Below are 13,402 nucleotides of genomic sequence, written 5' to 3'. Positions count from 1 at the left end.
CATGTAAATTTGAATTCTATTATCAAATATGTCCAGCAATTCATGTCCCTTTGGATTTTAAAGTTCTTTGACTTTTATTGTCAATGCATATAATAAATTAACCTACATTAGAAATTAAAATCTTATGATAAAAATTAAGAAAATACAAAATGTGCACTTATTATTATTATTGATACTTAATTTTCTTTTATCCAAAAAGGTTTTAATAAGGGAGGTATTTAGTTTTTATCCTCTATGAAGGGTGTTTGTTATAAGTTCATTAATGCTTTTGATCAGGGTGTTACTGTTGAGGTTCATTTTGATAATTTAATTTGGAGGTGTAGTGGTATTTATGGCAGTCCTCAATTTAAGAAAAGGATTCTCCTTTAGGATTATCTTGTTGCACAATCCATGGTTTTTCAAGGACCTTGGATTGTTCTTGGTGATTTTAATGAAGTCAAGTTTTCTCATGAATCTAAGGGCTGTCAATTTTCTCATCAAAGAGCAGACATGTTTGCTACTTCATTAGGGGATAGTGGTTTGTTTGATCTGAAGACTATTGGGAGGCAATTTTCTTGGTACAGGAGGGTGAAAAATTATGATGACGTGGCAAAAAAGTTTGATCGAGTCTGTATAAATAGTAGTTGGTTATCTATCTTTCCAGAGGCTTATGTAGAAGTTTTAAATAGGCTTCAGTCTGATCATTGCCCTATTCTGGTGCGTTGTAAAGGTCGTCCTCAGCCTAAAGGGAATCGACCTTTCCGATTTGTTGCTGCTTGGGCTACTCATCCTGGATATAGGGATATTGTGACACAGTCATGGTGGTCTGGTAATAGAGGGATTCATGGCAAGCTTTCGGAAGTACAGAAGAATTCACTAGAGTTTAACTCGAAGGTATTTGGTAACATTTTTGTTAAGAAATGTGGATTAGAGCAGCAGATTAATTATTTACAAAAGCGTTTGGAAGTGGTGGATAGTATTTATTTGCGTCAGAAAGAGTAACAGTTGCTTGATGATTATAATAATACTCTAGTGCAAGAAGAGCTCCTATGGTTCCAAAAGTCCAGAGAGCAGTGGGTTAGGTTCGAGGATAGGAATACAAGATTCTTTCATATTCAAACTCTTGCGCGAAGGAAGCATAATAAGATTCATGGCCTTTTTCTTAAGGATGGAGTGTGGGAAACTGATCCAGAGGTTCTGAGTCAAGAAGCAGAGTCTTTCTATAAAAGCTTATTCTGTCATTTGGATGATGTTGATTTGGGTTGCCTTGGTGATGTGCCTCTTCCTTCTCTGAATGAGGAAGTTTGCAATAATCTTACGGCACCAGTTACTATGGAGGAAGTCAGAACAGCTGTTTTTCACATGAACTCTTTTAAAGCTCCGGGTCCTGATGGGTTTCAAGCTTTCTTTTTCAAAGAATATTGGGAGATCATTAGTCTTGATGTTTGGAAGATGGTTAAGCAGGCATTCTCCGGTGTTACTCTTGATCCGAGAATGTTGGAGACTTTACTGGTTCTCATTCCAAAGGTTGAATCACCAGTATCTATGAAAGATTTCAGGCCGATTAGTCCCTGCAACCCACTTCAAGGAGGATTTATTCCGGGACGAAGAAATCTGGACAACATCATTATTGCTCAAGAAGTCCTCCACTTTATGAAGAAGACTAAATCAAAGAAAGACACACTGGCCTTTAAGATTGATCTGGAGAAAGCTTATGACAGGGTTGACTGGAGGTTTTTAGCTCATACCCTTAATAGCTTTGGTTTTCCTATTCCTACACTTAATTTAATTATGAATTGTGTCATTGCTTCTTCTTTATCTATTCTTTGGAATGGGAGTCGTCTGAATGGCTTTACTCCTAGCCGAGGTCTTAGACAAGGAGACCCTATGTCACCCTATCTTTTTGTGTTGTGTATGGAGCGATTGGCATGCTTTATTAGTCATCAGGTTGATTTGGGCTTGTGGGAGCCGGTTTCTATTTCTAGAGGGGGACCAAGAATATCCCACTTAATGTTTGCGGATGACTTGCTTCTATTCTGTAAAGCTACAAAGAGACAAGTGCAAAATGTGATATTGGTTTAGAGACTTTTTGCAAAGCATCTGGGATGAAGATTAATGTGGAGAAGTCTAAAGCGCTTTGCTCTAAGAATGTCTCTGCAACAAGGAAAGAGATTTTCACTGGGGTATCCTCTATCAGATTTGTCCAGGACTTGGGCAAGTATCTTGGAGTTACCCTTAGCCATTTTAGGGTGACTCGTTCAGCTTTCAATGGTGTCCTGGATAAGATTCGGAGTAGGCTAGCAAGCTGGAAAGGGAGTTTACTCAATCGGGCTGGTAGACTCTGCTTTGTTAATTCTGTTGCCGCCGCTATTCCCACGTACCAGATGCAGGTCTCTATTTTTCCCAAAGGAATCATTAGTAAATTAGAGTCTATGATGAGGAATTTTCTTTGGAAAGGACAAGTTGATGGAAGAGGATTGAATCTTGTTAGTTGGAAGGTACTGGTTACTCCAAAAAAATATGGAGGTTTGGGGATTAGAGATCCTTATTATGTAAATATTGCTCTTCTTGGGAAGCAAGTTTGAACTTTTTTCCAGCAGCCAAACAAGCTACGGGTCCAATTGTTGGATGCCAAGTACCGATCATCTCTATATGACTGATTTAGTTATCCTAAGAACAAGGACTCTCCCATTTGGAGGTGTCTTTGCAAGGCTTGGAAAGTGTTGAAGGATGGATTTGCTTGGTGTATTGGAGATTTGAATCAGAATTTTTGGTTTTCTAGCTGGAGGAGAGAATGGCGGTTATCTAATGAGATGGATTATGTTCACATTTCTTATTCGAATCTCCGGATACAGGATATTTGGTCGGTTGGTAGGTGGCATTTGGATACTCTTTATTCTCCTTTATCTCAAAATCTGAAAGGTAATATTCTCTCTTACAATCCAGATGAACAAGCAGGTCCGGAAGTGGGTTGGTATTGGAGTGGGCCTGCTGCCAAAGTCTATAACTCACGCAATGGTTACTTGTGATTGTGTAAGCAACTGTTTGGTTGGGAGGAGCGGGAGAATTGGTTTTGGTTTTGGCGTCAGCTTGTTCCGGAAAAGTATAAGTTTTTGGCTTGGTTGTGTCTTAAGGAGGCTCTTCCTACTGCAAGTTTTCGCTTTAGAAGATGGATGTCGTCATCGGATAGGTGTCCAAGATGTCTTTCTAGCCAGGAATCGGTTTTACATTGTATTCGGGATTGTCCAAAAGCTCATCTTGTCTGGTATAGGTTGGATATTTCTTGTCATCCTTTGGATTTGAAGAACTGGTTATTGTATCATAGTAGAGAGCATCCGTTCAAGTTCTTTTCGGGACTTTGGTGGATATGGCGAGCAAGGAATAATGACATATTTAATCCCCATGAAACTTGGCCTCCGAAAAAAGTGATTTGTCTGGCATTAACCTCAGAAAAAGAGTTTAGGAATATTTTTGAATTACAACGTATGTCCCTTCCCTCTACTCTAAATGGATTTTGGAATCTCCCATCCATTGGTACTTTTAAGATTAATTGTGATGCTAGTTATTTTGGTTCGGGTGATAGTGTTGGTTTTGCTTGTGTTATTAGAGATTGTAATGGGAGCTGGCAAAGGGGGTGTTTGGGAATGATTGAGAGTAATATTATTTTTCAAGGAGAATTGTTTGCTATTTGGAGAGGATATCTCTTAGCTTGGGATGTGGGTCAACGAGATGTTATTTGTGAGACGGATTGTGTGGAAGCATTTAATCTTGTTACTCAAGATAGTTTTGGGTATATTGATTCATTGATGCTCAAAATAAGAGATATCATGCATTGGAATTGGTGTGTTGACTTTCGTTTGATTATGAGAGATGCAAACACGGTGGCAGATACTATGGCAAAGATGGCGATAAAGTTACAACTTTCGCATTTGGAGCTTCTTTCACCTTGGGAGGAATTTAAGAGTAGTCTTAAACAAGACTGCCCTCTATTTAAGCAGTTCTTTGTTTTATTTGTTTTATTTTTCTTTGTTTAATTTATTTCGGTCACAAAAAAAATACAAAACTAGTTCAGTATTTCACATTTTCAGTTTCAGTTAACCAGCTCACCTTACTCTTCATCGTCGTTTTGGTACTCTGCCTCAAAACGGCGCGTTGTGAAATCAAAACGACATTCTTTGGTTCTCACTTCGATGGAAAGTAGCAGAACAAAGGAGAAAGCTTCCTCTGTGAGATGGCAGATCCTCCGCCACGCTCTTCTCCCTCGCAATTCTCATCCTAAGCCACGTAATTCAACTCTTCCGACTTACTTTTTTTCAATTCCTGGCAGATGAGGAATCTGAAACGCGTATTAAGAGAATTTCGAGAAGAACAACGCATGGATTCAATTTGATACACTGTCATGAAGTGAAAGTGAATGCTGATGATGAATGTGACTCCAATAAAAGCAACGGTTCCACCATGGATATGCGAGTTTGTTACACTCTTCCTGTCCCTGGCTCTCCGCAACTGTTTTTGACGTGAGTTCTTAGTGTTGTTTGCTGGAAAATTTGTTAATTAATTTAGTTATGTTCACAATGTAGTAGTAATATTTAGTTTAGTTGAGCTCATATGTATCAGGCTTTTGTTTCAATTAGTGAGATTGCTTGCTTTCTGTGAATCATAGAAAATTGTTTCTTAAAAGTTAAATTGTGTCAAGGATTCGTTTGTTTGAATTGATTCTTCTTGTGGTGTGTATGTTGTTTTTATAGAAGTCAATGTCAATCTCATTCCCATGTGACTTTCTTGGTTGAATATTTAATTTGCTTGAATGATAATGCGGCATATTTTGGTTGTGCAGACAAAGAGTGGAAAACCATGCTCAGCTCAGTGATTTTGAGATATGCAACAGATACAACATTGACAACACTGGCCTTGTCTGTAGGTTCCTTTTATATCATCCTCAAAATACTTAGTGTGTATTTGAATTCGCAGACAACTAATTACTTTTGAATAATTATAAAACATGATCTTGGTCTTTTATTGATACAGTTTGTACCTATAAATCATGATGTCTTCTGCAGGTAATTGGCCTTCGGAAGATGTTCTTGCTCACTTTTGCTTGTCGCAAGCAGATATATTCAGGTTCAAAAAACTATATTTCTTTCTTGAAGATTTTATTCAAGTTTACTTTGAATTTTGTTGCTCTATTTACTAGCATCTTTTTCTCACTTTGCTCTGTTATGATGTTTATGTATGAATTTAAATTATCTTAGGTCTAAAAAAGTTATTGAACTTGGTTCTGGCTATGGCTTGGCTGGGTTTGTTATTGCAGCTGTTACTGAGGCATCAGAGGTTGTAATCTCAGATGGAAATCCCCAAGTGGTTTATTGTATCCTGTTGGTTTTGTTATATATAATGATAAAAGTTCCGCTACTTCTTATATTTTGAAAAGATTGTATTTTTCCGAAGTCAATACGTTTTCACTTTAAGCTTATCTAAATAAGGGATACTATGGTGCGTTGAGGATATGGATAACAGGGCTTTCTTCTGGTGATCTTGTTTTAAAATTTTGTTTGTAAAGGAGAGTAACTATCTTATATACATCAAATCAAAATTGATAATAGCTATGTTGCCATGGTTAGTTGATATCTTTTTTCTCTAATAAATGTTGGCTGAACTCATTAACAGTTGTGGTATTAACTGCAACATGTTCAGTGATTCCTGAACTTAGTGAGAACTTATTCAAGAGTAGAAGTTGACTACTGAGACGAGTTGCAGCATGTTTGGGACATTTTGTTGTGCTTTGTAGAAGTGTAGATGTGTAGACTTACTTTTTACAATGTGAAAGTAATCAAATGTGTGAATAATTATGACTCATTTTTGGGCATCCCTTTGTTGCTCTTCGCATGTTCTGTTTCATGGTGTTTCTTTATCCACCGTACAAAGAAATAGGAATAGTTGAAACATGGTTTATCAGCATAGAATGCATGAGGATTTCTGATCCTCTTTGCAATCTCTTTCTTTTCTAATGAAATTTCTTTAAATAAGCACTCAAATTAGTCCCAACGAATTTCAGATTCGACATTGTGATTTCTAATAAATTTTTATTACTCTGGAAGCCCCCAAAAATCACTTCCATCAGATAGATTAGACTCTCTATTGCTTTCAATAAAATTTTTAATATGCGTATTAGACAAATAAATTCCTAATAAGTTTCATTATAAGGCAATTAGGTTTAAAGAAAACATTATTGTAAGACAAATTAGTCTCTTTTATAGAGTTACCAATCTGTTTTGAGAACTTCTAGAGTAATAAAAATGTATTGAAGACCAAAGTGACCCAATCAGAAATTCCTTAGAGACCAATTTGGGTGGTTACTCTTTACTTCGGGAAATAAAAAGTTTTACAATTAGTCTACATCTCAGTTCTTTGTTCTCTTTCCAGAAATACAGTCGTCATTTAATACTTTCTTGAATGTAATTGCTTGTCCATGACAATCAGATACTCAGCGTAACATTGAAGCCAACTCTAGAGCATTTGGGGATACAGTTGTGAAGTCTATGCGGCTCCATTGGGATCAGGAAGATAATATTGCAGACACTTTCGATATCATTGTTGCAAGTGATTGGTGAGACTTTCTTCTTTTGAGTTGTTCTCCGCTGTATAGCTGGTTTCTGTGCCTCTTTTTTCCATTTATACTTAAACGTTTTATTTACAGTTGTAGTGATACCATTGGAAGCGTTTAGCTTATTACTTAATGGGAAATGTTATTTCATGACTATAGCATTTGTTTTGTCATATTGGATAAGGATAACAGTTAAACAATAGATCAGCATGAGTTGGTAGTCATAAGGCTCCAAATTTCTTGTTTTTATGATGGAAGATTTGTTCTTTTCTGATGAATGAAATTTTACATTAATGTAATGGTTGGCTGGCAAATGGGGTTGCTTTTCTTTGTTTCTTTTGTTAACTTTTCTATCAGTTTCAATTTTTAAACTTGGAGATATGCAGATATTCAAATTTATTCTCCAGTGGGATGAAAGGCATTACGTGTCTCACGCGTAATGCCAAAACAGATTCACATACATGTAGCTTGACTTGCTTTTTGTTTCCATCTTTATGCTACTCTTATCTTATATTTACGGCTTAATTTGTTCTTTTCTAAAGCACTTTCTTTAAGGATTTCCACGGAGGCCTTGTTCGAATTGTCAAACGGCTATTGTCCAAATCAGCATCTTCAGAGGCTATATTTTTAAGTCCTAAAAGAGGCAACTCATTGGACCTGTTCTTGGGGGTGGTTGAAGAAAATGGTTTGAATTTCAGTGTCACAGAGAAATATGATACAGAAGTATGGAAACGCCATGAGGGGTTCTTGAACGGTGAAAATAGAACCTCTTGGCCAAGTTATGAGAAAGATCACTGCTATCCACTATTAATCAGAATTACCCTATGAACTTAAACTTCCAAATGTTTCAAATGGGGACTCACTCCATTGTTGGTTGACTCTTATTAAGTCATGGATAAGGTACAAATCTATTCTTCCAACACAGTAAATATGCTGTTGATGCATGCTTCAATTTGTTGGGGTCATATCTTCAATATACAGTACTACTCTCAAATGAAATATGAAGCATATTCGGTGGCTCATCTTTAAAGTGAAGAATATTAAAATTTGGGGCCTCAGAAGCAGTAGATATATCAAAATATGGTTTCCTTGAATCTTATTAGTCTTTGCAACACAAAAAAAGGGGGAAAAGAAGAAACTTATCAAAAGTTCTGTATTTGATAGATAATATTTGCTATTTAGTGATTGAATATTTGCACTATTGTTGTCTCCCATTTATGATATAAACATACAATGGAAAATACTACTTGTACAATAAAATTCAGCCTTTACTTAGCCTTTAAATCTAATATTTTATTATTTTAATTTTTTAATTAATCATATTTTCTATTTTTAAGGAACCACTTTCAATTTAAACTTTATCAACTAAAAAATCTCTAACTTCTTATCACTATAATAAAACATTTCCTTTATTTTCTCCCTCTCTCATAACGTCATCTTCACCAATCTCTTTACACTCTTTTTCTTTCTCTTTCGTGGAGACCATATTATTCTCTCATATAGTAAAGTTTTTCTGCTTCATATAAAAAAACTCATTAGTATTTTATCTACACATCTAAAACTAGAATATTATTATAAGCTCAGCTGGTCCACATTATAAGCTCAGCTAGTCCAATTAAATACAAACACATTCAAAATTATATTGCCTTTAATTAATCAGAAAAAAACAGTTATGTTACCTTTAATTAATCAGAAAAAAAATAAAACAAGAACAACATAAACACATCTAAAATTATGTTACCTTTCATTAATAGAGAAAAAAATAAAAAATAACATAGACAGACTTCAAAACTCATGTCAAAAACACATCTAAAATTAAATAAGCAACATAAACATATTTAAAATTATGTATTAACACATCTAAATTATTGTGATTGTAGTTCTAAATTATATATTAAAAACAGAAACAATTGAATTTAAATACACATCTAAAATTATAAGAATGCACTCTAAATATTTTATAACACATCCAAAATTCATGTAAAAAAAGCTTATATATACATAAGAACATAATAAACAACGTAAACACATCCAAAATTAAAATATAAATTTATATATGTACATAAAAACATAATAAACAATATAAACACATATAAAATTATAAGAATGCATTTTAAAAGTGATGAAAAAATAGAAAAATAACAGAATAAAGCTCAAAATGACAAAGAAAAAAAATGAAGAAAGAGAAAAATAGAATAAAATATCTATGAGAAGAAAAAAAGTAAAAAGCACTGTAAACGCAAAAAAAAAGAGAGGGGTTAAAGAGAAGAGAAATCAAGGAATTGATACCCAGGCTGCCTGCTTCCATTTATAGACCAAGAAATAGCAGTGTCAACACGAGTTTATGAGTATTTCACAACATAGAAAAATGAATTTTGATTTTAACTAATTTGATTTTTATATGTATATTTAAATCGTAATATATTAATAATTAAATATATTAAATTTAAAACAGAAATTTAAAATTTAAATTTAAATTTTAAATTTCAGTTTTATTTAGTTTGTATTTTAAATGTGTATTTATTTATTTATTTTTTAAATTATTATAATAAAAGGCTGAATATTGTACCACTTTTAAAAGATACCTAATTGAATTGATATACAATTTAGATGAATCATGTGTGGATTTGTTAATATTTTATTGGGATATATACACTTGGGGTGTGTGAGACGATGTTGACTCACATCCTGTTCATATTCATTGTTGAGACGTGGATCTCATATTAGTCCAAGTCTCATTAATGATAAGAAAAGGTGTGAATCAGCATAATATTTAATACTATAGTTTACGGATGTATATGGAATTAATTAATTTTATGAATGATTTGATTTGATTTCAAATGAATAAAATGAAAATTCGATCATTGTTTTTAGCATGAATCGTTCAAAATAGGAATTGTGTTAGTATTTAAAGTGAGTTAAATCAATTTATGAACTAGTTTAAACTTGACTCGTTAACAGTTCGATAAATTGAGTTGATGAGGTTGTGAGTAAAATTTGAGCTTAAATTTGAATTCTTATATATATATATAACTTGCTATAATTATTTATATTAATATATATTTTGTCTTTTATACACATATATGCATATATAAATTTTATATATAATTATGATAGAGGACATAAATTATAATCGATAGAAATATAAGTTTTTATTCATATAAAATTATATTTGTTAGTTGAGCAATTTCGTAAGTTTTTTGTGAGTCGAATTTAAAATTAAAAAATATTTTTTATTTTTAACCTATTAAATCATTTGAATTCCACTCAAATCATCTAAAAGATAAAAGATATTTTATATCAATTATAACAAAGCAAATTAATTTTCATATCTCATATATTCAAAACAAAGAATTTTAATTTGAAAATCATACCAAATATACCATATATGAATACATAAAATTTTTTTCGTTCCCACATACTAATTTCAAGAATCATATTAAACGAGTAAGAAGCTTTTAGAAGATCTGTCCAGAGTGTAAACAAAGCAACTCCACCATTTTGATGAAGCTGCAGTGTGTCAAAAGCTATATCAACGGGTTCAATTAAACTAGAATTTAGATTTTAGACCAAGTGGGGAATTCATGCTTTCCTTTTCCTATATTATTGTACATTAACAGAATCATGATAATATGATATGCTTTGTCTTTGAGATTATATTGTTAATAACATGACCTAGGATACTTAGCTCTTACGGAAGCGACTAGTAGTATTAAATTAATTTCTTTTTTGTTTGTTTGGTTTATTTGTGGAGTGGACTTTTATGCATTTTTAAAAAAAATATTATTTGTACACTAAAATCAGCTATTAAAATTAGTTACCAATATATTTGTATATAAATATGTGTGATTTAATTTATTTTTAACGTATAATTATATTCCAACATATATTCTATACTAATAATTGAATTTAATGATTGATTTTAGTGTACACGTAGTATAATCTATTTTTTTTTACCCTTTGTCCAAACTTCCTCCAACTTTCTAAAATAAGGATGATTTTGCTGATGGTAAGTGTCTTTGCCAGAAAAAGGAGTGGGGGCTATATTTATTAGAGACAAGCCTATGACATTTGTTATATTTGCATTTTCATTTTGTGCACTCTGTCCCACTTTAATTAATCTTAATGTACATCTAAAGTTCTAAACAGCTAATTAAGATTGTGGAAAATACCTTTGAGTTCATACTTTTTTTTCACACCGTTATTTGGTTTATTATTAGGTTTGGTTTTTGTTTCTTGTGTGATTGAGATACTGTGAAGAAATCAATAAATAAAAATAACAAATGAGAAAATAATATTTTATTTAATTTTCAGTTATGGTTATATGAATTGGAGGGGTTTTTTTTTCTTAATTCCGAAAATCAAAATGACAAGTATTTTTCTATTTTATATAAAGTTTCTATAAAAAAATTATCTATTATCGACAAAATTTATCGGTGAAAATGATTTGTCAAAATTACTAACAAAATTTATCTGTCAAAATTATCAACGAAATTTACGATAAATTTTAAGTCAAAATGTCAAATAATAAACGAGCATGATTTTTATAAAATTTACGGATGAATATGATAATTAACAATAATTTCATCAAATTTATCGATAACCCAGAGAAATAAGTGATTCTACTCAAGGCAAGTAGGATTAACATGAAAAAAAAATTCCTTCTAAATTTAATTGTAATTAATATTCAAAACTCGAAAAAATAATACATATATTATTTTTGCTAACACTATCTCTGCTTTTAGGTTGTTTTATATATTTTCCACTTACTTTTTCTCATAGTAATATTATTTAGTACGAAGAATGGAGTACAATAATGTAACAACCAATCAAGCAATGATTTGTTTTAAAAGTAGAAAGAAAACGGGAAAAACAAACCCTTTACAAAACCCTACTTTTATTTTTGCTATCCACTTCTTGTACACTATTTTTATGACTACTTTACATACCATTAAGCGATTTTCACTTCCTTTATAGGCTGGTTTGATTTCAATACAATTCATGTTCCATTTTTATTGTACATTTTTTCTATCTATCTAACCAACGGTGGGTATTGCGTTAAATTATATGTACATTTCCAATTCCCATTGCCTTATTAGCTTGTTGTGTAGAAACAAGGAAAAAGTTCTAGTTGCAAAGTAATAAACCATTGAGAAAAGGTCTTAGCTTCAAGTTGTTATCTTATCTTGAGGCCAAAAGTGGGTTGTTTCATTTCTTTGTACTAAATTGTGATCATGTTCTTCTTTCTCCAAAACCCCCTCAACTTGGTGAAAGAATCAATTGTACTTGTTCTCTTTGTGTCTTCTCAATTGGAATCTCATTAGGGTAAAGCTTCTTTTTTAACTTTCTCACGTTTTATATATAGGCTACTTTCATTTGATTTAATTTTGATTTTTGCATTGGGTTGTATATATATTGAAACCTTTCTAACTAAAATGAATTTAGCTATCCTACTTAACTAAGCTTGAATTAGTTGTTTATTGAAAATTTAAAGTTTAATATGGTAAAATGTGCCTATTTATTGTTACTTTTAATTATCTCATATATAATGCCCCTAATTTATATATTTGACATTTAAAAATAGAAAATGCTATTTGTACACCCAAATCAGCCATCAATGTATTTGTGTATAAATACATCTGTAATTTAATTTATTTTCAATGTGTATTTATATTCTAGCATATATTATTGTACACTTAGCATAACCCTTTAAAAATATATCATTTTTAAAATTTGACAAATTCATAACTCCTTGCATTGAGATCTTCTAAAATGTATCTAAATTCCTGAATATATTGAAATATAAATATGTTAAATTACTCTCCAACTTAGATTAGTCACTCAAGTAGTTAGTTTATTTGTTCATAAAAAATTGATAGATTCTTTCAATTTTTTTAATAATCGAGGAAATAAAATGTAAAATGTATCTAAATTCCTAAATATATTGAAATATAAATATCTTAAATTACTCTCCAACTTAAATTGGTCACTCAAGTGGTTAGTTTATTTGTTTATAAAAAAATTGATAGATTCTTTCAATTTTTTTAATAATCAAGAAAATAAAATATAATCTCTCACTATTAATTTTATAAGTAAGAACAAAAAAAATATTAAAGAATTAGAAATCACACTTTACTCTTTTAATTGTTTAAAAATTTGAGAGGATCCTTTCCGCTTAATTAATTAAGTATCTTTGATTTAAATTTTATGTTACGAATTACTCCTGAAATTAGATATACCGTAAAAAATTAAATAAATATATTAAATTATTAAAATGACAAGTGTGATTGTGTGGACATAAATAAGCAGGCAAAAGTTTTGTCTAATTGTTAAAGCTGTATTAATCACAATCACATACACCCAAATACTACTCACCATGCATGATTCACTCCCAATAAATGGGGAATAATGTGAGAGCATTGTATTTTATATTCACTCAAAGGATTGGGTTTATCCATCATAAGCACTTTATTAAAAATAGTAATAATAATAATAATTTAACCTAGCTGGCTCATTTACGCATATATATAATACTACTACCAAATTGCATTACCTTATTCGTATGCTGCGTTCACAATAGGAAAGTAGAGTGATTAAATTATATGTTAGACTTTTTCAGACCCTATCCTTTGATGTGATGAGATGAGATGATGAAAGTAATTGAAGATTATGTTACAATATCTTAGCATACAAAAGTAGAACGGCTTAATATAAATAAGTGTTTTTCTATATGTCATCACACGCATGCCTTTTTCTTTTTTACTTTGGAAGATACTCATATGTATTGATGAAGAAATCTTACAATATGCCTGTATGTTT

The 13,402-nt window shown here is 31.6% G+C and overlaps 1 protein-coding gene across 1 annotated transcript; it reads left to right on the top strand.

Annotated features, from left to right (window-relative positions):
- The first annotated feature begins 4,081 nt into the window (after window positions 1–4,081).
- Window positions 4,082–7,827, top strand: LOC107476555 (calmodulin-lysine N-methyltransferase). The gene is made up of 7 exons (XM_016096389.3): window positions 4,082–4,263; window positions 4,307–4,496; window positions 4,817–4,896; window positions 5,040–5,100; window positions 5,232–5,347; window positions 6,460–6,586; window positions 7,126–7,827. Exons 1-7 carry the CDS (start codon window positions 4,170–4,172, stop codon window positions 7,409–7,411), a joined length of 954 nt encoding a protein of 317 aa, XP_015951875.1. The 5' UTR covers window positions 4,082–4,169; the 3' UTR covers window positions 7,412–7,827.
- Window positions 7,828–13,402: the final 5,575 nt, after the last annotated feature.

Source organism: Arachis duranensis, chromosome 1 (genome assembly GCF_000817695.3).
Source record: "Arachis duranensis cultivar V14167 chromosome 1, aradu.V14167.gnm2.J7QH, whole genome shotgun sequence".
NCBI lineage: Eukaryota > Viridiplantae > Streptophyta > Magnoliopsida > Fabales > Fabaceae > Arachis > Arachis duranensis.
Note: the sequence above shows the minus strand (reverse complement) of the source record. Positions and strands in the feature narration are given on the sequence as shown.

Bases quoted from the DNA above. Each gene is read 5' to 3' on its own strand.
- LOC107476555 (XM_016096389.3), top strand. From the start codon at position 4,170: ATGGAAAGTAGCAGAACAAAGGAGAAAGCTTCCTCTGTGAGATGGCAG. The intron at 4,497-4,816 runs GTGAGTTCTTAG...TTGGTTGTGCAG, and splicing joins TCTCCGCAACTGTTTTTGAC to ACAAAGAGTGGAAAACCATG. The intron at 4,897-5,039 runs GTAGGTTCCTTT...TGTCTTCTGCAG, and splicing joins TGACAACACTGGCCTTGTCT to GTAATTGGCCTTCGGAAGAT.